Genomic DNA, 25,539 nt, shown 5'->3' with positions numbered 1-25,539 from the left:
GTAACTCCTTTCCCGCACGCACGGAGAGTGTCCAGTTCGAATCAACAAACCGCTCCAACGGACCCCAGCAGCAGCAGGTCCTCCCGTGTGTTTCGACTGGCCTTTCACGATGCTGTGCAGAGGACAGAATACACGTACACTCACGCACGCACGCACGCACTCACACACGCCGGAAGGGGTACAAGCACACACAGTTCGACGGCGACACGGCGCTCTCGTTCGACACGTTCCGCGGTTTTTAAAAAAATGTTAAAAAAATGTTGTTTTTATTAATCTATAGATTTTTGAACCCAACTTTGACGCTGCGAACCTAACTTTGATGACGAACCTGACACCCGAGTCAAGTTGCGACAATCCCGAAAAAAGCCGAGTCAAGTTGCGAAAATCCCGAAGGTAACTCACAATTCATCTGGCACTCCTCGTTCCTACCCCCTCGGACCATCAAGCTCGCGATTCCGCAGAATCCGGGTGGTGTCGTTTCATTCGCTCCTTCGAACATGTTTGTTCCTTTCTCGCTCTTCCAACCGTAACGGGCAAAGTATCTCACGAATTCATCCGTCACGCGACTTTTTAATGCACTGTGGGGAATTTATATCGGATTGGTGCACATATTTAAATTGTTTTAATCTAATGCCTTATGAATGTAAAAAATGGTATGAAATGATCGATGAGCTTAACCCATTGCGTTTTTGGGAATTTTTACCATCCACACATGTAGTAGTAGTAGTATATTTTGCATGTTTGATATGGTAGTTTACAATAGTGGTTTGCCAAATGGCTCTTAATGGGTACAGATTTTCTTTTCCTCATTGTCATATAAATTTACAACCTAATCTGGTGGTAACGTATTTATCGTTATTCGACCTTTGTCGGTGGCTGGAGACGTAGATGCAGGAAAAATTTGCAAGAAAAAACCTGCGCTGGTTGGTCTTAAAATAACTTAAACATAACTTAATTATTCCTTATCTAAACTTTAGACTATTGGGCCTAGACTATTTAGACTTATATCCTAGCTAATTTACATTTGGTTGAGCAGGTTGGGTAGTTGTGTGTTCTATTTTCTGGCCTCTTCTGTTGTCTGATGGAAATTTTGTGACAACTTTGCAACGTGTTGGTGGAAAGTGGGGATGTTGCTCATTTTGTGAATTTCTGTTGTTCTGTGCCATGGAGGTAGGTTGAGGATGGTTTTAAGAAATTTGTTCTGGATTGTTTGGAGTTTTTGTAAGTGTGTTTGAGCGCAGCTGGACCAGATGGGGGCTGCGTATGACATGATTGGTCTGATTAGCGATTTGTAGATAAGGATTTGGTTTCTTATTGACAATTTGGATCTTCTGTTGATGAAGCAGTAAGTGCTTCTGAATATTTTTTCACATTTGAGCCCTATATTTTCGATATGCGTTTGGAAGGTTAGACGCTTATCAAGGAGTACTCCTAAATATTTTACTGATTGTTTCCATTGAATTTCGGTGTTGTTAATTATTGGGCAACGGCTTGGGATACGGCGTTGGCTTGTGCATCTTGTAAAGTAGATGGCCTCAGACTTTGTGTTGTTAATTTTAAGTTTCCATGTATTGCAATAGTTGGAGTATTTTTGGAGTGCTCCATTTAGTTTGTTCGTGATACTGTTTGGGGATTTCCCTTCGGCGCTGATGGCATAGTCGTCCGCGTATAGGTACTGTGTGCAGTTTTGAGCTCTGGGGATGTCCGAGATGTATATATTGAACAGGATTGGAGATAGGACACTCCCTTGAGGAACTCCTGCAGTTGGTGTGAATGCTGTCGATTTTGCATTTCCGATATGTACGGTGTTTGTTCTATTGGAGAGGAACGATTGTATAGTATTTATGATTTGTTTGGGAAACTTTGTTTGGATTAATTTGTATACTAGACCACTATGCCAGATGGAGTCGAATGCTTTTCCGTATCCAGCAATACTAGTCCTGTTGATGTCTTATTTTTTCTATTTCCAATTATGTTTCTGGTTAGTCTGTAGATTTGATGAGTGGTCGATAGAGACGGTTGGAAACCGTATTGTGTGTCGGGTATTATGTTATTTTCCTCCACGTGTTGTCTTAGCCTTGTTGCGATAACTTTTTCGAATAGTTTACCAAGGCAACTTAACAAGCTGATTGGCCTGTAACTTTCGGGATTTCTGGTATCTTTACCGGGTTTGGGAATGGCGATTATTTTTGATTTTTTCCAGACTTCTGGGAAATATCCTATTTTCAGGCATCCATTGAATATGTGCTGCAACAGTACGATTGCTTTTCGTGGCAGGTTCTTAAGCGATCTGTTGTTTATTTCATCCAGACCTACTGACTTTTTGTTTTGGAGGTTTTGAATTATGTTTCGGATTTCACGCGGCTTAATCAGGTCGGTTTGAAGATTTATGTTTGAACTGGTGTTATTGTAGTCGTTGACGGTGGATTCTACCCTTTTGTCCATTGGGCTTTTTTGGTGTTGCGTTATTGTATGGGATTTTTCAAAGCAATTTTTAATGGCTTCGCTTTTTTCTTGGGGGTTTAGCAGGAGTGCGCCATTCACTTTCAAAGGGGGTGTGGATTTGTGGCTTCCTTGGATGATTTTAAGGAATTTCCAGATTTTGTTGCTGTTTGCTGGTTCACGATTAATTGACTGTAGTAATTTGGACCACGAGTTATTTCGTAAGTCGTTTAGTTTGCCACGGATGAGTTGGTTGAGTGTGTTGTATGTGCTTCTTGTTTGGTTGTTTCTTCTATCTCTTTGTTATTTTTTTCTGTACATGTTCTTTAATTTAATCAGGTTGAGTATGTCGTCAGGAATTTTTAGCTTAAAATTTCCGGGGGTGAATTTTTACCATCCAAATTATTACTCCTGAACTATTATTGCAACGTTTGATAGAGTACTAATTAGCCTTTTTTCATCCAAACTTAAAGCGATATTATCTACTTGATTAAATACATGATCAATCGCGATATCGTCGTAAATGTTTTCCTCCATGATAAAGAAATCTTTTACAAAAATAGTAACTTGTTAAAGTTGCTCTATGTCCGCCATTTACCCATAGTGCAACAAAATTGAGTGCCCGAGTGCCCGATGAGTGCCTATTATGTTCACTGGGTAAGAATGAATTTGAAATCCCGAACAAATCCCGAACAAATCCCGAACAAATCCGATGGGCGAGTGTGAACGGGACGAACGGATTCACCGACAGGATTCGCAGTGCGCTATCTCTTTCCATTCGCTTGACGGCCAAAACACTACAGTTTAATTTTCTTGGAAAAAAACTTCAATGCTTTATGGCGATTATGCCTTCTCGATTTGCTATAATGCGACACTGTTAATTGCACGCGGTAAACATTGCAGCACTTTTATTAACTCCTTTTGTTATTTGTTTTTAAGAGCCGGAACCTAAGGCCGGAAGGTTCATTAAAAAAGTATCAACCAATTCCAGAACCTGATTCGAAAAGTAAACAAATACTAGGTCTAAGAGTTGAGAACCGGACTGTTTTTAACACACAAAAAATGTTTATAAAATTTTAATGCGATTTTCTATTTTATTCAAAGTATGTGCCATCGCTAGCTATACATTTCTCCTATCTCTCTGCTAAATCATGGATTCCCAGACGAAAGAATTCTTCGACTTTTTAAGTAAACTAATTAGTCATCCCATTTCGACTTCCTCGTAGAAAAACGAAGGGCTGCTCAGCCAATACGTGTCCCATCGATGAAAATGAATGATATTCGGAAAGAACCAAGTCTGGTGAATAACGCGGGGAGGGATAGCAGCTCCCATCCAAGTGATTTGATAGTATCCTGAAACAGTTTTGTTTTTTGGGCGCCTGGTGCTTGATTCCACGGGCCACCAGGCGCCCCACTAGAATTGCATTTTGGTCGTTTTTCGATCAATGCATGGTTCAAATTGATCATTTGTTGTCAGTAGCGATCGGAATTAACGTTTCATCAGGTTTTAGGAGCTTGTGAAACACCACACCTTTCTGTCCCATCAGAAAGTCCGTTTTTTGGAGTCCTTCGACGCTTTTTTTTGTAAGTCAAAATCGCCATTTTGAATTTTTTAAACCACTTAAAGCACTGCGATCTTCCAAACACAAGTCCCGACAAGCATTTGGTGCGATTCCGAAGCAGTTTTCTTCAAGAGGACAGAAAAATAATAATCCCCGCAAAACGTCATTTTCAGGCACCCTTTAAAGATGGGTTGCAAACCGAAATATTTTTTTTCGACCTGAAATCATTTACCTGATGTCAAACAAGGTAATGATGAATGAACAGCAAAACTGGGAAGTCCCAATCGGCAGGTACAGCCATCTTTTTAAACTTCCGATTCTCAACGTATAGACCTGGTATATGAAATCTGAAAACAAATAACCAGACCAAATGAATAAGCAATAACATGATGAGCGGAAGGAATGAAACTCTTGAATTGAAATCTTGGAAGAAAGTTCTTGGAATTTGACTCCCGGTCCAAGCCAATCGGCTCTTAGTGGAAACCAGTTCAACAGCAAACGATTCCGACCAAATTGCATGCAAAGGCAACGCACAATCTTTCATTGGAACGTTATAAAAAATAATTTGTTTTGTAAAATCGAAATAAGTTCCTTATTATTTTCCACAGTCACCGGGCAACGTAGTGATTGACAACTTACAGGACTTAGGACTAGTAAACAATACTAATCACAACTGGCGAAACGAATGCAGAAGCTGGTAACACAAATAAATAAAACTGTAAAATTGTGTAACAGTTACTTTGCCCTAAAATTCCTCTTCACGAGCTCACAATCTGAATCCACAATATTGGATTGCACAAGGCTCTCAATCAAAAGTAAAAGATCAATTTAAACCTATGCCATTATCTGTTACTTTAAACAAGGAATAAAACAATGCTTTAGTGCAGCAATTCCAGTTAATTCAAATTATCGAGTCAAGGCAAATATTTCGAGCAGATTTCGAGCAATCGCGGCACACTGCACTATGGGAAATTTGTATCGTGCAGGTGAAAATATTGGGTTTTGAGAATAAACTACGGACTTTTTACAACGTTTTTGTTTTCTTTGCATGTGTTTTGTGCAAATTCAACATTTTGCATTCACGCAATTTACAATTATCTTCGTATTGGATGATGATGATTTATCGTTGTTCGAAATCATTATTTCAAAATACACAAACTTTTGACACAGCCTGATATTGAATTCTTTAGTGTGATACTATGGGCAAGTTTTAACAGAAGTTAGTTTTAAAAAGTAATTTTTATCACTCTTTCGGCTTTGACAGATGATTTCTCGGAATTTGTGCAACGCGGAAGGTTTAAAATTTGTACCGCTGATATCTAATTTATCTATTTTAGGACAATATAACTACAATCGTTACTTTTTATAGTCATTTAGTACCGCCTTTTTCCCATAGTGCACGGCGGCAGAGTTCTCTCGCTTCGCTCTCTCTTCAGAGAGAAAAGAGAAAACATCGACTATCTCGCTCTAGCGTCATGCACTTGGTCAGTTAAGGTAAAGAATTGTCAGGTTCAAAAGTCAGTTTTACGTTTTTAATTTGCGTTTACGTTCAAGGTTTAAGTTTAAGTTTTTCGGTTAAAGTATTTGTCGGATTCGGACGTATTTTCTGGTTCCGGAGAGATTCGTTATTTCGAAGCAGTGTATTGGTTGTGTATCGTGAGTCCAAGTGAACCGCCGTGAAAATCCACTACCAAGTTAGTCTCAAGTGCGAAGTGGCGTGCAAAAAATAAAACAAACAACCGAGCTAGCCTTGGCGCGGCTAGTGGCGCATTATATGCGCGGCGCGCGGGCTCATCTCGCTCACGTGGCCACCCGACGATCGGGTCGCCATATTCGGAAGTTGATACCCGCCCAGGTGGGGGGCCCTTCGCCTTGCATTCGCCCAAGTGTTGAATTTCGGTTGTTGAACGGAGGTGGCCGGCAAACTACCTTCCCCGTACGATCCGACGATAAACCGCGGCGCGGCGCAACGCCTCGCGCAAGCGATCGCGAGCACTGGTTTTGAATGTGTTTGAATTCATAAATGGTATTACGACGAAGAAGAAAAAAACGCGCAAGGCGACAGCCAAAGTGTGTCTGTGTGTGCGCCCACGGCTCGGGCTTCTTGGAGGCGAAGAAGACGTAAAATACCCAGCCCGCGAGGTCTCTTTGGGGAGCCATGCACTTTGCCCGAGTGCAGGGCTGGTGCACCGGGAACGTGGTGATGATGCGGTGTCGTGTGGTGAAAGATAAATGTTTGTGCTAAATTTAGTGTGCCGGTCTTTTGATTAACTATCTTTTCGGCCGCTACACGCGGGCGACCGGGAGGACAACATAAGCGCCCAGGGCTTGAAAGCATAACCAAGAGGATCGAGTAGTGAGTCGCGCTTGGAGGAGAATAATTTTTCGCAACTTGTAGTCACAGTTTGGATGTTATTGACCCCTGGCGGGATGGGAAATCGAGAGCAGCATATCGTTAGAGAGAGAGACAACACACCCTCCATTCGATCATCGCAGACCGGATCGGGAATTCGATCGATCGAAGGCACTAGTTATGCTCGCTTCGTCATAACCCATGGTCTTAGGTTGGTGGCTTAGTCCAGTGACGTAACAACGCAGGAGATCGAGGGCCAGAAGGCCAGAGACCCACGAAACGGCTCGCTTCCTTCTGCGTACGTGATCATGTCTACCGAACCGGTTTTTGAGTCATCTTGGCAGCCGAGCTCCGGGGCAATGCTTTTCGGTTGGTTTATGTTTGTTCGAACTTCTGCTGCACGCCGTATTCTAGGCCTTCGGCCATACTCGTTGCCTCTGAAGGGGAAAATTTTGGCAACCTGTAGGAATGAAAAGAAAATCTGCGAATCAAATCTCGGCGCTCCTGGGTTACATCCCGGGGTAGCGTTTTTTCGCACCGCGCACACTGGAATGTGGCGCTGGCGATGTTATTTCTTTTCGTTTGAACCTTCCTTTTTAGACGATCCCCCTCAGCGGAATCGCTCGTAGCGCGCGATACACGGAATCGGAGTTTTCACACCACACCACGACTTTCGCCCCAAATGTCCGCATGGCCGTTTATGAAACAAACAAACTTAAAATAAACTCGGCCGACAGGTGGAAGTTCCTTTGCACCATTAGCGCTGTCAGAGTGGCGGCCCATAGGTGAAGAATGTGCCAGAATGTCACAAATCGTTTTCACAAACAATAAAACTTTGTCCGTCCGGACAAGGGCTAAACTTTGTGCCTTGTCGTGACAGAAGAGGGAAAAAAGTCGTTCTCAATTCGGCTGTCCAGTTGCGCCACACTCCGAGTGTCGCATTTGTCCAACTTCACCCGCTCGTGTTTGGTGAGCTATTGCGCCGGGGGCCCACCCTAAAAAAAGGTTAATTAGTTGCACATGGGAGCATGGGAGGAACTGTGTACAAGTGGTTTCTTTTCTGTGGAAGCAAACATTTGTCCGCTTGGGCCCACTTGGGCCACATGCTGATTGGCCGAAGCCGAATGTTGGTCCAAGATGTGTCGCTGTTTGATTTTTCTCTCTCTCCGGCGAGCGCAAACATAACAGCATTATTATTTACAAACTAACGGGGCCCAGCATAGCGCGACATAGCAGATTACTATTATCGTCGTTGGTCGTTTGCGGCCCTGCGCTTTTTAAAACTCTGACGACCGAGGAAAACTTGGGCGAGAACCCCGTTAATAGTTTGTGCTGTGTGCGCACGCTGTTGGACTTCTCGAGATAAGTTTTGTAGAGTAAGGAAATTCCGGATAAGAACTGGCGTGGGATAGCAGAACCACGAAGCGAAGCAGGGGGCACAAGAGAGATATCAAAACTGGCACCCCGGGAAACAAACATGACAAAAAAGAAACAAACCAGAAACGAACGAACACAACACAAGTGTTTGGGCCTGATATGCGACGCATTGGGACTCCTCGATCGCTTCACAACTTCATGATGTGGTGGGTTGGCGATGTTGGGCGCTCCTAGTCTGAAAGTTTATCGGTTATGCTTCAAAACTACTTTTCTCGTGTTGAAGGTGCAGGTCTTTCAGACCCGTAGGCGCACCAAATAACCTCGAAAAACGATCGGAAAGGTTCCAGAACCTTGAGGTTTGGCGCGATTCATTCGACAATCACGCCTCACCTCAGAGAGGTTTGATGATTCATTCGCGGGGCCGACCGATGTCCCATGATCTCACCAACACATTCGCGGATATCGCGTGCTCCGCGTGTACACACCGGACACCTCACAAGGGGTTGTAAAATTGCGAAACCATTCCTCGGTACCGTTTTATTCACGAGCGCCAGTGTGCGGGGCAAGGTAAACAACAGACGGTAGACAGTGCCACAAAACGCATCGAGATACGATCATCGATACACAGACACACACACACACACACTATGACCAATGTGCATTCCTCATCCGGCCGTGACTCTCTTTCCAGAACCGTGCAGTGGCGTGCCGCGAATGTGTGGTCCGTCTCCGTCATCGAACCGTGTCACCAGCGGCAGCCGCAGTGCCCCCGGAGTCAATAGCGTTCAATTGATCGGCCGTTTCCGGCCAGCATTTTATGCTCCCGTCCCCCTGTCCAGGTCCCGAACGTTTCGGTTCGGGAGCAGAATTAAAAGCCAATAACTCTTCCCGTGGTCTCATAATTTTTGTTTACTTCACAATCGAACCGATCCCGACGAGATCGTTCCCCGTTTGTTTATGATGCTTTCCAGTCGTGCTCTAGTGCAGCGGACCCAGGAAGAGGCAGATCGTCGCGGATCAGTTGCGAGCGGATGCGAGTCGTGGTTCCGAAAGGGTGTGGTTCCGTCCGGTCGGGCCCAGACGACATTAAACAGACCCGCCGATCAGCAGACGGGCATCAGAACTGATCCCAGGACTTTTTTGTGGTCGAACGACACCTAGGTTCGGTAGAACTAATAGCCAGTTTATGACGTGGGCCCAGTACTGCTGACTCCACAATTGACTTCCGTACTGACACAGGTGCTGAAACAACCCACCTCGTGGAAAACGTTTGCGACCTGAAAACAGATCGCCCGGGGAACCGCTACAACGACACCCAAGCACGGCGGGGGACCCGTATGAGTCCTCGTTTCCGTTGGTGTCATCAAAACCGACGACTGGTAACTTTCTCGGCCCCCGAGGGGAGGGTAACTATCATGTGGTCGCCATCTACCGGCAGCCATTTTGAAGCGATGAGACCAGTTCCTGTCCACTTGCTGGCTGCCCCCAGATTGTTGAAGTGGTTTTGCAAACCTTGCTGCTTGTTTGCTTTGTGATCTTCAACTTGACCGAGTAACAGGGGAGCTGTAGAACACTGTGGCGCGCCGTATCTATTTCCAGCACGCGCATGCTCCCCAAATTTATCTCTTATCTTGGCTTGGGTTTGGACTGGACCCCGAGTATAAAGCGCCTGGTTTGGTGTGTTTACTTGATAATGGCCTTGATGATTTGATGCATATTTCGTCGCACATTACTGTTTTGAGACATTTATTAACACTGAATGCTGTTGCGTGGCGCGAACTAGCAAAGTTCTATTACGACCATTCAGGAATAAGTTTATATTTGAAATGCCAAGATCTACAGTAACTAAGAATGACGGTAAACATAGTGCAGGTTATCGTAGGTTATCGCAATCTAATTATATGCGGCATACTCTCCTCGGTTACGATGGTATCAGCAGCAAAAGCTTTATTGATTTTCTTTCGCATCGTATGTTAGCCGCAATGCTGCGCACAGGGAACCAATATTGATCCTTTGACCAGAAAGTCATTGATAGCGTGTGGGATTGAGCCCATCATCTTGCAATACCGCAGTAGATGGTGCACCGGTGCTAGAATACTGCATCGCAGTTCCGAGAGCAGATCGATCTTAATTGAAAAAGGGAATACTTTAAGACAGAAGAAGAAGTGCAATTTCCGATAGTTTCCGATTCCGATTCAATATTTGAAATTAAATTCACAGAGCCCCGTAAGAAAAGAAGCTCATCCTTCGTACAATACTCTCAATCATGAATGCAAATTGTCGCGAACGTGCACAGTCGAGGCACAAAATTTATGCTCGAAATGTCGCTCGCCAGGGTATCTTCATTATTGGTTGGAATTTCTTGAAATATGCCGTATTCACCAGCCATTACCCCGGTTACCGTTAGCTACTTTAGTATTCATAGCAGCCACCACCGCCACGGAGCGCCACAGACATTTTGCCACATAATCAGTGAAACGTGCAGTAATCTTTTCGCCCAAACCGGCCGTGCAAGACGAAAACATAAACTCACGACCATATGGAACGCGATCGTGTTAGATCGCAGCCCGATCGTGTGACGTAGATTGATAACTCACGACGGGAAGACCTACAACGTCACCGAATACAGATGAACCACGTCTTGTCGTTTGAACTTTGGCCCCCCTCGGCACGGCGTGAATACCAAGAAAACACGTCGTCTTAATATTCAGCACCCGCCGTAAGACGGGGTGCTACAATTTGTTTCATTAACTGCGAACTAGGTTTGTATCGATACACGTCGTCACCCCGCACTCAAGTTCTCTCGCCTTAGTGGATGTGACGCAGCTACCACGGCTTCGGCCGCGGAGTTTTCAGACGAAACTTGACGCGACTCTCATGAGTTTGCACGGTTTGATGCCATTTTATTACGGTTGCTGCACAGTCACCAGCCACCGATGGCGGGTAGACTCACCATCCGCCGCCGGTATGATGTCGAGATGACATCAGTTTCCACTGGTTTGGACCATTCACAAAATTCTCTTTCTGCAAAAGCAAGCAAAGAGCGGGTGAGCGCGAAAAGATGATTTGTGCCTCATGCGGAATTGTAGCATCTTGGAACACGGAGCAGAGGGTGACTTGGAAACAGGCGCATGAGATCATGAGCTTCGCCAATTGTGCCGTATTGTTACTCTTCCCATGTGTGACCGGCGTGGTGACAAGTCGGGTTTTTTTTATTCAATGGGCTGTTAAATCAATTGAAATTGGTCCAGATATTATTGCTTGCCCGAGTGATGACGAGTTTACCGCTTGTAAGGCGGATTTCTACTGAAAACTTCAAGGACACGATCGTTCGACTCGAACCTGTGAGGTTCTCGAATATCATTATGAATTCCAATAATTAATTAAAAGTGCTTTCAATGAAGGTGAACCGATTCGTATTGACCAACTGGGCTGTGGTCGCATGTTCCAACAAACTGCAAACGACCGGTGTTCTGTAAGCAAACATAACTGATGCCATCACCCAAATTTAGACGGAATTGAAAAATTTGATCCCTCGGGTTCATGCAACATCGTGACATCTAAACGATGAAATGAAAACAAACGTATTGTATTACTGTTTTATCAATTAATTTTTGGGACTCAAAAACTGCCCAAAGTCGATGGCCGCCTGCCGTCATAAACCGCTGGAATGTAACTATTAATCAAACGACCCTCCAGAGGGACTAAATGGATTAGCAGCGTGTGAGTGCGTTTGGGGCAGGAGTTTCGTCGTGCAACAGTTTGCTTAGGTTTGTGTTTCTTTCGTGACCATTTCGTGGCCGGTCCCTCACGGTCACGGCATTTGTTTAGCGCCAAACAGGCTGCAAGTAAGCGGTTGCGGTATAAAGTGTCCCCGCTGGGGGGGGGACCTCCACGTTTGCGTGATAGTATTGATGTCATTCGTACCACACAAGCGAGAACTTAACTCTTCCCGGTCGGTCGGTGTGAAGTGAGTTTATATTTGCCTTCTACGAAGCCCCAATTTTGTGCTGGCCGGACGGCTGAGCGACATTCGACATGCGGATAAACCAAAAATCGATAGCCCGACCGCTCGACCAACTGACCGTTGGCACTCGAGCCCCAGCCTGGGCGAGCAACATACTTGCGCGAGTTCAGAAGGTAGTGAAGGTCAAATAAGTATGCTTTCAACGGTGGATGAGGCTTTCGACCGTACACAAACATAATGACTACCGGACGTCGACAATGTTTTTCGCAGCCAGTAACCGTCAGCGGGTCGCCGGCGTTTCGTTGCCAGTGGAAAATATTTAAATTTCTATGATAGGTACAGATTTTTGTATTAACTTAGCGCGTTATGCGAAAGAACGTAATTATTCTTGCATCAGTGTGCTACAGATATAAAGTTTGAGATGGGGTGTTCAAATACTTTTTTTTTCGTAAAAAAGTAACAAAGGTTTCGCTTCTTTGAATAAACATTCCACAAAAACGTTTAGGCCGCAGCATGACGGGCGGATTCACAACAGAACTCGTCATACATCACGAAGTTCGTTTTATAAATCACCGCAAACTCCGTGCACGGAGCGGAGCTCTTGGCGGATGTATCACGCACATATGCAAAACTTTATGTGTCCTCCTTACGGTTCGCTTCTCGTCCCCCCGCCAGACACGCAGTAAGTTGCAACTTGGCACCGGTTCCTTGAAAGTAAACTTCTTGTTTCTTTCTCCCCGGCGTTGCTTTCGTTGAACACTGCAGCGATGCAAAAAAAAAGGCGAAATGCCCACCGGACGGAAAGAACGCACAAATTTAGGACCTTCTCGCTCATTTGCATGCGTAGAAAGTGCATTTTAAGAATGGCGCCACCGCGGGATCGTTGCTTTTGTTTTGCATACAAACTGGCCGTCGAACGCTTCTCGTAAAGGGCCAAGAATGTTGCGCGCCGGCTCAACGATTAAATGTTTACTGGAGAACTATTTAAAGCCTCAATGGGCTGGAATGTGATGCGATAAGGATATATTTACATGCCCTCAACTCGGAGGGCCCTCAACTAGTGCTAATGGGATAATCATTTGCTTCTATTACCTCGCCGACCAGGCATATCTGTGAGAACTTCTGCGCCTGCCTTTGCGAAATCAACGACTTGTTTGGCAGCTTAACATGTATAGCAATTTAAATTGAATCGCCCAACATTAACCATTGCTTCTGTCTGGCGCGATTTGTTACTGGCTTACTGCAAAATTGTAACTACTTTCACGTGCTCATGGTGTTATAATGGCATAATTACAGTCAAGTTGGCCACTCCTGATCACAGGACAGCTTTCCCGGTGGTTCGCTTCCACAAACAGTGTGCTCCCTAAGGACACCGGGGGTGATTTGCGGTCCACGAGCTGATTAAATTACCGTCCATCCGATGGAAATGAGCTGGCCGTTCTCGTTGCCGGAGACACGAGCCATGTGCGCTCTGCCTGCAATGCTAATTGCTGGTACTGTGAAAAAGGAGTTGACAAACGGCTGCCAGCAGTCGTTTTAGTGAGTTGTAACAAAGTTCGTTCCCATTTGACGAAAAGAACCCGGACTTGGACTTTGTGGAGCAGGATTGAAAATAGATTTCTTGTACGGACTGAACGCATCTCAGCGTGGGAAGTGAAAGCCGACAGAGCAGGAAATGCCCCGGTGCCGGTCGGTGTAGGTATTTGTTTTATGCCGATAGCTTAATTTATCGCTTGCCACCATCCAGAATCGATGCGACACGTCGAACGGACCCCAGAGGGCCCAGAGAAATCGGTCTCGAGTCCCGGGCCATGATTTCCGTTGCCAAAGTCAACTCTTTAACGGCCACTGCAAATACAACATGGTACATATCTCGCACCAAGAGACGGACTCGGGCGGGCGGGTGACCCCCGGGAATTGTTTTGTTTCATGTTTCGGAATGCAGCCCCTCGATGGAGTGCGTGTTTGTGTAGGTTCGAAAAACGCACCATATGCTGGGCACGAAGAAGGTGCTGGCGGCACCGGAAAGACGATGTAGACCTTCGCCTGACAAATAGTCGCTGACTAGGCCGCTTTGACGCACTGTGTACTCTCTAAGCCGACCTACTGTCCACCTTTGGGAACGTTTTGGTCAGCAAATCACGTCTGTTGAATTTTGTGGATCGTTTTTCTTCCATTTGTGTTTTATTTATAATTTGTTTTGAACTAAATATTTCAACAGTGCACTCTAGTTCCAGTTCCGATCTCGGGTGGTGGTGTCATCACCATAAGCCGAGCCGAACCGAAAGCGCGTGGAAGTGAGTGAAAAAAACACTCCCTCGAAAGTGTCCACGTGAAAAGTAAGAACCCGAGAATAGCGCAAACGGAATAAACATAACCAAACCATAACAAAAAGAAGAACCCTTGCCGATAGAACACGGCCTTTGGGAGGTTTTCTCAGCTGGAGGATATTTAACGATGTGAATAATTGAGTGCGAAAATCACGGATCAGTGCTCGAGAGGATGAGCTCGAAAGATTGCTCTCCGTTCGCGAGGAAGCTATGAAGTGTAAGGTGTCGAGTGACAAAGTGTGTGCAAGAGCGAGTGTGTTCCACGGTACGGAGTAGCACCAGCTACGGAGTGATTGGAGCCATACGCGAAAATTAGCGAATTACATTAGCATCAACATGGGCAAATCGATGACTGTGATATTAGTTGTAACGTGCATTGCGTTCTTGATCGTGCTCCGGCAATCGGCATACGTCTATGGTGAGTATTAATTTATGATGAGTTTGTTTTACATATCTTTTACAATCATTTTATGTTACTTCAATATTTCATGCATTAGAATTATTACAATTCATTCCATGTTATTTTTTTCCGAATTGAATGAAACGTTTGTCTTAATGCGTAATGCAGTGACTCTATTGAGAACAGTTGTTAAGAACAGGTCATGCTCTTATCATGTTCAGTAGCATGTGGCTTTTAAAACGTGGGATCGTCGTTGGCATGTGATCTTAGTTAAACCTCATTCGCCCTTCAACTTACCCTTATTATATACGGGTAAAATGCAATCCTTAACTTCAGTATGGTGTTTAAGGGTTTAGTCAAACAAGTTGACAGTTATTTTTAAATTTCTACATCTTGTATTCGAAACTCAAATGGAAAGCTTACCTTCTAAGATATTTTATGCTGAACGACTGATAGCTGGTCTTCCAGCGGTTTTGTAATTGATACAAGACATTGCCTTGCGCAAAACGCGGCCACCGCCCTGCAACCACGTTGACATACACACGCTGAAGACGCAGAAGGTACTTAAATTTCATGCACTTTTACATCCGCGGCCCACACACCACATTCATTAATCTCCGATTTCCATACTTGTACGGCATCACCGGTTGCCCTAATTACATCACCTGAAATGGCCGGAATGTAGAAAGCCTGACTGGCTTGACGAGCCCGTTTGCTCTGGTTAACCAGCAGCAACGGCGAGGAAGCTGCAGTAGTATCCGGTCCCTCTCGACGTTGACTATACTGCTGTGTCTGAGACTGTATTTACTTCAACAAGAGGTCATGAGTTAATAACTTTAAAAAATCAAACCAAAACTAATGCAGCGGAAGTATAGAAATATTCCTAACGTAAGGAGCGCTGTCAGTGGAAACGGTCATTACCATCAAGTGCGTATCTCCACATGCGTTGCAAACGGAAACAGAGAGAGGAACTGATAAAAAATGAACGATAAAATTCCTGTTGCACCCTCGTCAGCCGTTAGACAACTTTGCTTCGATCGTACTGCTGACGTAGCGTACAATGTTTACAAATAAAGCGCACTCGCTGGGTGATCTTCTCGTTCTAATGCAGCTAACAAACACTATTAGGATTTGTGTACCAATGCGTATTTTTTCTTTCCGTTCTTCTCTTCAAGCTCTCGATGATGCGTTATTGGCCGAGGATCGAGAAGATAATATTGAGCATGACGCACCGGAAATCGATACAGCCGACGAGTATGTAGTGTTACCGTTCGAGGGATCCCGGAATTTCACCTGCAAGTCTCACAAACCAATCCTTTGGCAGCATTATGCTGCATCGTATTACTGGGTAAGCCAACCGAGACGAGCTACTAATGGTAGATGGGTTGAATCTCACTTATGAGTTGACGTTTACAGGATCCTCCGAACGTGAGAACTGCCAGCTATGAGACGGAAGATCCTGATAAGCCCTATGGCAGCGTTCTCACCATCACGGACGCGTCGGCAGCAACGGTTGGCCGGTACTACTGTGTCCATAGCGAGGCATGGCACGAGGACAAGGGTGAAGAACTGGACGAGATGGTGGCCGCGTATTTGGCCTCCACCATCTACGTATTTGTCAAAGACGACGATCAACCACTGGTCCCCGTTCTAGCGCCTGTGTTTCGCGTTAATCAGTACGAGAGTTTCGTTATTCCCTGTAAACCAACGCACCCGGACGTGGAGGTGGAACTTTACAAAGATCTCGACGGGGTGAGTACGACACGGCTCCGTTTCCAGCTTCTACCCTTCCAGTGACATATTCTATGCATTCTTTAGGACACTCTATCGAAAATCTTCTTCTACCTTCTTCTAGACTCAGTTCTTTAACACTACATACGATCCGGCCAAAGGTTTTACAGTGGTATATCAGCGGTTCGACATTGGTTACGTAGAATTCCATTGCACTTCTCGCAACGATACAGTCAGTGTGCTGATGATGTATATGGTGATGTGTACGTAGAGTTTGTTTCTTTTACCAAACTGCCCCACAAAAAACTCCGAAAGTGCCATAAACTCTCGAGAATACTTCCCTGTAGTAAATTCCTCGATTCTTCGATGTACATTTTATAGTATATCCCTTGAAACTTTAAAGTCCGTTTACTAACTGGCTGTACATATTGTACGAAACGATGAATTTACACATCTGGCAGAAAACAAAAGCATCATGTCATAATTTGTGCGATCTACAGCACTAGAGTTTTACTTACATATGCGCACATCTGAGAGCCATAATAATTGGGCTGTGGGTGAGATCTGCTCTCCTCCTTGTAAATAAGCAAAATCTGCTTGCTCTCGGAGTGCAGCGGAGAGAACGTTTCTTTTCAAGTCCGTCTACTCCATAACTTAAACCTACCGAAACGATGAAACGATTTTACTTTGTTTTCCAACTCGAGATGGCTTAAATGGTTTGCAGCCGACATCATCGAGCATGATCGATCAATTAGCCGTACCAGTCAGCCGTACCGTTCGCTGTTTTAATAACTGATCGACGATCGACCATTTTCAACGTGGTTACAGCTGTATCAATACATTGTACAAAAAAAATTTCCTAGGCACAAGTAAACCAAGAAATGTGTATAAGTATATCCGGTTTGGACATTGTAACATTCCGTAAGTTAAGTTTACTTTATTAAGGCAATTGTAAATTATTGTATTAGCATATTGTACTGAAACAGAGTTATCTTAACCGAATTATCTTTGGCCCGATCGATACCTTTCTCTATCTTTACAGACATATCGTTACACTCTATTCTAAAGCTGCTTGTCTGTGAGCTTTGCTCTCTCGCAGACCACTTCCTTCGAGCGTTGTTCCAGCATTGTATTAAATTATCACTCTACACCACTCTCTATCGCTCCAGGATTTGGTTGAAGACTATGAGTTTAGTAAAACGCAAGGATATCGGCTCAACTTCCACTCGCTCGAGCATGGTGGTCCGTACTACTGTCTGCAGCGAAATAATCCCAATCACAAAATCGAATTCGGAATAACGATCATCGAACGCTGTGAGTTCTCTGCCGCAAGCAGTCGTCTCGGCCTTAGGCTAAGTTCCGACACTGGTCGGAAACGGCTTACTGTACCTTCCAAGTCGTTCAGCTCTTTCAACAATGGTGATGGTATTACTGTTCCAGCAGCATCGACAAACTACAAACGTCCCGGCAATCGGTGGCTCCACCGTCAACAACAGCTAAACACTGTAGAAACATTGCAAATTCCTCTAAAGAATGGTCCGATGGTGCTATTCGATCAAAATTTTAATTACCTAGCGGACGGTGCTTTGGCTTCAGACACCGGAAGCGAAGATTCGAAGTCAAATTTGCCACTGATGAAGCGTAAACGCTCCGTGGCGGAAGAATATGAAGATAATGCTACGCTATTCACTAATGCTTACACTGATTTGGTTAGTGTTAACGAAACCATTGTAACTAGCACGGAGCTGGGCTCTACTAGCGCCTCAGATGCGATCGAGGACGACATTGCCAGTGCTACGGTTGCCGGGAACGTTCTTGTTTATGATGGCCATAGTAGAGAAACTACAGCTAGTCCTACTACACCGAGCATCCATTATGTCAATCCTTACGGTGGCAAATCTTCAATACTTCCATTGACTTTTCCATGTAATTACTATACAATCTACCTTCCTCACTTTTCTGTTTTTCGCTGTCTCTTATGCACAAGTCGTTTGTTATTCGTCTTAATTTTCTTCCTACTTTCATTTAATCATCGGTTTTATGTACTGTAATGCTGTCGTTCTTTTTTCTCCTAATTGCAATGTTGTGCGCTAAAAGCATGATCCGCAGGGATTTCAATACAGCCTAAAACAGGTTCCTCGGGGAATACTGCTTAGCGCGTCAAACATAGGAGTCTATCAATCTATAGTCAGATGCGTCCACCGCTCCAAGTGATGGTTTCCATTTGCTCATCAGAAACACTGTAGCACACACAATGAATCTCTATTCCTTTCACAACCTCTAATGTTTATGTCTAATGGTTTCTGGGAATCAATCGATGCTGCGGTCTTTAAAATGATGTTGTGTCGTCGACCAAGAATCTAATATTGAAACTTTTTCTCTTACCTTACATTTCGCAACACAATAACGCGTTCCATCGGCAAAATCGTATAACGTGCTTACTCCTACTGTTGCGCTGCTCAGATGATTCAGATGAAGGTATGAGGATCAAAAATCACGCCCGCGTTCCTTGCAACTTAACTTTCTTGCCACATTAGAACCTAACGAGAACAGCTCCGTGCCTGGGTGCCGCTCTAGTAGTTATAGAATGGTTTTGTGGTTTTGGATTGGTGGTGTGGTGTCTTCCACGAGGGTTCAATAATTCACACGTATCTTTCAATACACCGTAACACCTTTTCGTGTCTGTCTTGTCCAACATTAATATACAATGCAAGCAAGAACGCTTTCTAATGCGCGGCCGCCGGTACTTATCGTCCTAAGGACAACGACGATCATCTACCGGATCGGGTCGCGTAATACTATGTTTATCTAATCTGTTAACTTATTGATTGTTTTCAAACGCACTGGGAAGGATATATGAAGGGTGATCTCACAATTCCCTAATAGGTACATTCATTTGGTCTTATGTGCAGAGTTGGAGAACCTCATCGCTCTATGCATTGCTCTATGCTTGTCTTAGCGTTTTAGCTGATATGCTTCTATAGCTGACTATAGGTCATTGTCCATATTGAGATACAATAATAACTCCTCGTAAGGTCAGTCTGCTCTGCTTCAAATTGCAGTACCGGATTGTCCTAAAAATGTCTTTATCGTCGAGAACATTGTGTCAGCTGGTTTTACCACGCCTTATCAAATTACTCTCAGCGACGTAGGTATCAGAAAAAATTGCTCAATAAAACTACTATCGAATGGTCCATAATTAAGGAGCAAACTTGTCGGACCATGTCGACCAATCCTGCATTAACACCACTACGGAGGATTATAAAACACCTTTCCTTAACGCAACGCATCGTCCGAAACGAATTAGCGAGCTACAAGCTTGTCCAGTGGGAGCGGTCCATCATTTGCAATGATTATAGATTACGGCACACTATCCGCTCAGCTTCGCTCCCAAAATTGGATTTTCGGACAACCCCATTGGAACCTGTGAACTGAGCCGCCTGTTGTGTTTGTATTCTTAGTTTTTTAACGTTGTTTTATGTTTGATTGGGTTCATTTAGCTTTACTATTGTTGTTTGCATGCTTTATTACTAAAACGCTATTTATTGTATCGCTTAATGTGATGTGCCTATTAAAGTAATCACCTGCCTAGCTGCTTGTTAACTAACATCCAGAGAAATAACATATTTTATGCATGAAACGGCATGGCTTGGCTGACGCCATACCATTCTATAGCATGATGTTCCTGTTTTGATTTTTTTGTGCCAACCGATGAGTGTGTGTGTGTTTGTGTTTGTGTTTCTTAAAGAGATTTCTTAGTGGAGTTTTACTTATATATGATTTGTTAAACACATTCTGTTAGCCGTTGGCGATTATTTGCTGAAACCTACGATCGACAGCGATACGAGCAACCATGTACCGTTGGGACGGCGCATTAGGCTTCTCTGCACTGCCAACATCCGTAAAGGAATACATGTGGACATTACCTGGAAGGTGCCACCTAATTTGAAACCGGTAGCGCAGGTATGGAAACCCTCAACGAATCACTCTTCCTAAAGGTTCGTTGTAACAATACTGGTTGTATCTTTTTGCAGGGTGGCCGAGTCAAAGTTGGAAAACTGGACGTGTATCCGCATCCGGAATTCGACGATCGAGAACTCGCTTCGCGGGAGCTAATCGTCGAAAAGGCTACCCGCGACGACAACGGAACATATCGTTGCGAAGTGTTTGACATAAACAAGAACATGAACTATCACAACTACAAGCTGCACGTGCGCCCTTCGTCGGGCGATTATGTAGAGCTGACCGAGGAGAACAGGCTACCCCACATAAGTGTGAGGCGCAATCAGAATGGGAAAACACCACCCATCCTTATCGTCCTTAATTACCAATCGTACCCGTCCAACATTGAGTACTATTGGCTAAAGGACGATGATGAGTTGAAGACAAGTCTCCAGGGCAAGCATGAGTTTGAAAAAACCCCAACTCACCTTAAGCTAACGATCAACGATCCGACAGTCTTTGATACGGGCTCGTATACTGCCGTTGCTATGGCCGGTAACGCGACGGATACCTATAGTATTTTCGTTAATGTTTTTGGTGAGTACGAGAATTGGATGGTAGCGTGGAGGTGGTGTGCACCTGTTGGTGTTCTAATTGGAATTGTCTTTTTCAGACAAACCTACCGTACACATGGACAGTAGGTTCGCAAAGCCGGGTGAGCTGGTTAATTTCGTGTGCCGAAGCATTGGTTACCCCCGGCCAGACATATCGTTCATGTTTCAACCGTGTCTAGAAACACCTTGGAAAAACTGCTCCATAGCACTGACGAACTCAGCAAAGTGGGATGTAAGTAAAAAGCTGAGGCCACTGTTTTAACCTTCGCTGCCACAAGTCAGTCAAACCATGCATGTCGGTCTATTTACTGTATGTGTTGTGTTTAAGTGTGTTTTGTTCATCACGAGCGCGATGCTGTGTATGGATGTGACTAGAAAAGCATTCAACTAGCAGTTCAACAATTGTTGAAACTCGTTTGAAGCATTTGCTCAATACCTCCCAACTGCGTACTCTAAGCCTACCTGACTAACTAAGAAATGTTATTAACAAATCATTGTCTTGAATATTAATCAGTTCCTTATCACTTGCTTAGAGACCCAGCCAGAGGTAAGTGTATGGGAATGCAATTTTCAAATACTCTAATCATAATTAACGACAGACGAACAATAATAGCACAGGGCATACAGTAAGCATGACACCAAGGCGGAGCGCAACGGCTCCCGCCTGGTACTGCTACAATTCCTCCGACGTGTTTGGTTTTGTGTGTACTAAAACTACGCTTACCTTGTGCTTCGTGCTAACCCACTTGTTTCCACTTGTTTCCCTAGTCCTCGGGCCCGGATATCGTTTCGGAGCACGCACCCAGAATGGTAAGAACTTCTATGAGCTTCTCTGCGCTGCTTCTCTATGATTGGTAGACTCTTGCCAAGAGTGACATTGTTAATCGATTGTAAAATTTTAACCAATGGATGTAAAATTATTTTGTGTTTTTGTTTTTCCCATCGGTATAGTGGGCAGAAACCAAGAAAGAGGCAGTGATCACATCGTCGCGAACCTACAGCACCATCACTGACCAGCCTGGAATTGTGTACTGCAAGGCCAGCAACTCGGAAGGAAGTGAAATCCAGCAGGCGGATTTGCTACTCAGCGATCTATCGGATACGATTGTACTCGAGCGGGTACAACCGAAAGAGATGATCACTACTGGCGATCGAGTATCGTACGTGTGTTCGGCGCTGGTATATAATCACACGAGCGACATCATGTTCGTGCACAACGATCATGAGCTACTAGTTGGTGATGGAGTAACAATATCATACTCAAGCCAATCGTTCGCCTGGGAAGCTCGATTAAACATCGAAGATGTGACTCCGGAGCAGTCGGGCGAGATTTACTGCCACGTTAAGACCGTAAATGGCACGATTGAAAGCAGGGCTACGCACATGAAGGTAGTGGCGCCCGTTGCTCCTCGGCTACTCTCTGACAGTGGCAAACACAGCCTAACCGTGGAAATGCACGCACCCCTTAAGCTCGACTGCGATGTCGTCGGAACGCCCGATCCGAAAGTCACTTGGCTTAAAGATGGGGCGCCCATCGAGTTGGATGAAAACAGCACCCGTATTCAGATGACTAGAACATCGCTCACGTTTGAGTACCTCAAACCGGAAGAGTTCGGCTTGTTTAAGTGTGTAGCGAAAAACAAGGAGGGCACAATCGAGAAGGAGTGGATGGTCGATGTACGAAGTAGGTTTTGTTGTTTTGCTACGGCCATTCGGGTGAAGAGAATCAAATTCTAACCTTTCCTTTATATCGTTCTTTGATAGCTACCGTTGTGAAAAAGTCCTTGATATATGCGATCGTGGCGCTCCTGTTGTTACTTTTAGTTGCCATCGTAATGGTGTCACTTTTCTACTGCAAAAAGAAGAAAGAAGTGAAGACCATGAAGGCCGCTGGGTTGGCCAACTTTGAAGAAGGTAATCTGGGTTGTTATAATCCCGACGTGGCGTTGGATGAGCAAGCTGATCTGCTGCCGTACAACTCGGAGTACGAATTTCCGAAGGATCGGCTCAAACTCGGTAAGCAGCTTGGTACTGGTGCGTTTGGTGTGGTCATGAAGGCAACGGCCGCCGGCATAATGGTAAACGAAGACGAAACGACTGTCGCTGTGAAGATGGTTAAGAAACAAACCGATAATGAAGTGATGCGTGCCCTGATTTCGGAGCTTAAAATAATGGTCCATTTGGGACAGCACCTCAATGTGGTCAATTTGTTAGGAGCTGTCACAAAAAACATTGCCAAACGTACGTACACATTACTGGAGGCTACCAGGAGGAAGCATCTGTTCCGTAGCGGATAATTAATAAACTCAATCGATTTTAGGTGAATTGATGGTGATCGTAGAGTATTGTCCATTTGGTAATGTACAAAACTTCCTACTCAAAAGCCGGCCACATTTTATCGATCAGATTAACCAGGAAACGGGAGAAATAGATCCCACGATCGAGATCAATCAGTTACGTTGGTCGAAGAGTGGTTATCATTACAATAGGTAAGCAATCTTAGTTCAATTTGCACTATCTGCATGAATCTCAGAACAAAAAAGCACGGCAACGTTTAACTGACGGAATAAACGGGTCAATAAGTAGCCATTTTCACTGGTGTCAATATTTAACACATTTTAAGACTGGATGAAAAGTTCTAACAAACACTACTGACACTATAGTTTCTTAATTTAACCTCACATACAAGTGTTTGCCCGTTGCACAACGATACACGGAAATAAATAACCCTGTAATGGCTCCACTAACAACAATAACTCAACTGGTTAACTTTCAAACTGATTCTATTTCTCCTTTCTACTATTCATTTTTCTTATCTCATTCTATATGTTCTCTGTGGTTTGTTCATGCGTGTAATACTCATTATCTATTCCAAAACGTGTCACCTAACCTCAAACCGGAACCGGAACCCATGCGCTGTGTCTGTGTGTATTTGTATTGCTTTCCTTACGCTTGTGGTGGTGATCTGGGTGATTGATGGTGTACGCTCTGGTGTGTTGTGGCTAACCGTGGGTAACGTAGTCAAGGATTGAAGTACATAAACTTGTCGTTTTCCACCAACAATGTAAATCGTCATCCTCAACAACATCCGACTGCTTTCTATCATAATCACATCGACAGCGGCTTGACACAGCAGTACGTCGACCCGAAGAAGCAAGTCAACTCCAAAGGTTACGTGCGCCATTCGGGGCTGCAGAACATGGGCATGGTTGATAGCTGCAATACGGAGACCACGGCCATGACATCGGTTGAAGGTAAGTCGAACCGTTGCCGCTTCAGTAATCAACTCAACAACTAACCAACTGTTATCCTGTGGCGTCCAGTGGAAGACTTGAACTCGATCAATTCGAATGAACCGCTGTGGCGATCAAACTATCGCATGGATTATAAGGGTCCTATCAGATCGGTCAACACGACCGACCTGGTATGCTGGTCGTCGCAGATCGCTAGCGGAATGGAGTATCTGGCTTCGCGCAAGGTGCTGCACGGTGATCTGGCCGCACGAAACATTCTCCTGTGCGACGATAACGTCGTGAAGATCTGTGACTTTGGTTTGGCACGTTCGATGTACAAAAGCGACAACTACAAGAAAAAGGGCGGAGCACCGCTGCCCTTCAAGTGGCTTGCCCTGGAATGCATCAGCGACAACGTGTTCAGCACCTACTCAGACGTGTGGGCATACGGAATAGTTCTGTGGGAACTGTTCTCCTTGGGCAAAGTTCCATATCCGGGCATGGAGGCGAACCAGGAGCTGTACAACAAGTTACGCGATGGCTATCGAATGGATAAGCCTCAGTTTTCAAACCAGGATATTTACGATATTATGCTAAACTGCTGGAACGTTAAGCCAGACTCCCGGCCATCGTTCAAGGATTTGAAGAGCAGATTCAACGCCATGCTTCCGGATGAAATGCGTGACGTAAGTATATCACGTGAGCTGCGGGATTTACTTAGTTTTAATACAATCCCCATTTTAGCACTACTTGGAGCTAAACGAACCATACCTAGCGATGAATGCCGAGAAAATGGAACGAGGCGATACGGACTATCTAGCCAATCTGGGTCCTCCGGAAGAGTTGGCTCCTTCAGCACCAAACTATGTTAATGGCATCATTTTACCTCTGCCCCCAAGTAAGTATTGACGGAGTCCGAGAGGTCTAGAAGCGAAATTTGACTTATCATTATAACCACTCTCGATTGCAGTTTCCGAAATTCGTCACGAGAAAGACTATCTCAAAATGACAGGAACCAAGTCGGACTCGGAGGATAGTCAATTTGATTTCACCAGCTTCAACAGTCAGCGCCATTCGCCAACCATTCGCAACAATCTCGATACTAGTCCGCCAAATGGCAGCAAGCGACACAAGAAGAAAGGGCTCCCGGAGGAGATCCCGATGCTGAGCAACGACCGCCCGTCGTCGGTCGCCAATGGGTACAATTCTGATTCGGAGCACGAACCTGTCAGTCCCAAACCGAGGGAACGCACAAGCAAACACAGCCACGAACCAGAGTACATGAATGTGAAGGGTGGCAAACTGGGGCCACGACCGACTAGCGAGGAGTTGGCCGGCGGGAATCAAGATGCCATCAGCAATCCGGGCTATATTGCGTTGAGCACTGTCGATGAGAAGCGCTGCTAGTAGGACTTACTGTAATTTCTTACTTTGACGAAGCAGAAATGGAACTGACGAACAAAAAGGAGAAAACTATTTTTGTAGCAACTTTTAAACCTTATTAAATGTAAAGTGTCAAACCCGCATTAATTGTAAATGTAAATTATAAGTGTAAAACGAGAGACCACATTTTTCATCCACGCGTACC

General features: G+C 44.7%; 1 protein-coding gene across 1 annotated transcript; it reads left to right on the top strand.

Annotated features, from left to right (window-relative positions):
- Window positions 1-5,624: 5,624 nt before the first annotated feature.
- On the top strand, window positions 5,625-25,507 carry LOC128273522 (vascular endothelial growth factor receptor 2). Its single transcript, XM_053011503.1, has 17 exons — window positions 5,625-5,698; window positions 13,923-14,449; window positions 15,607-15,779; window positions 15,848-16,183; window positions 17,332-17,476; window positions 18,626-18,640; window positions 19,965-20,125; window positions 20,197-20,701; window positions 20,778-20,950; window positions 21,487-21,528; window positions 21,670-22,402; window positions 22,483-22,959; window positions 23,039-23,207; window positions 23,740-23,972; window positions 24,042-24,637; window positions 24,696-24,849; window positions 24,922-25,507. The coding sequence occupies exons 2-17, from the start codon at window positions 14,368-14,370 to the stop codon at window positions 25,356-25,358; spliced, it is 4,431 nt and encodes a 1,476-aa protein (XP_052867463.1). The 5' UTR covers window positions 5,625-5,698; window positions 13,923-14,367; the 3' UTR covers window positions 25,359-25,507.
- Window positions 25,508-25,539: the final 32 nt, after the last annotated feature.

The sequence above is a fragment of the Anopheles cruzii genome, chromosome 3 (assembly GCF_943734635.1).
Source record: "Anopheles cruzii chromosome 3, idAnoCruzAS_RS32_06, whole genome shotgun sequence".
Lineage (NCBI taxonomy): Eukaryota > Metazoa > Arthropoda > Insecta > Diptera > Culicidae > Anopheles > Anopheles cruzii.
Note: the sequence above shows the minus strand (reverse complement) of the source record. Positions and strands in the feature narration are given on the sequence as shown.

Bases quoted from the DNA above. Each gene is read 5' to 3' on its own strand.
- LOC128273522 (XM_053011503.1), top strand. From the start codon at position 14,368: ATGGGCAAATCGATGACTGTGATATTAGTTGTAACGTGCATTGCGTTC. The intron at 14,450-15,606 runs GTGAGTATTAAT...CTTCTCTTCAAG, and splicing joins GCAATCGGCATACGTCTATG to CTCTCGATGATGCGTTATTG. The intron at 16,184-17,331 runs GTGAGTACGACA...CTATCGCTCCAG, and splicing joins TTTACAAAGATCTCGACGGG to GATTTGGTTGAAGACTATGA.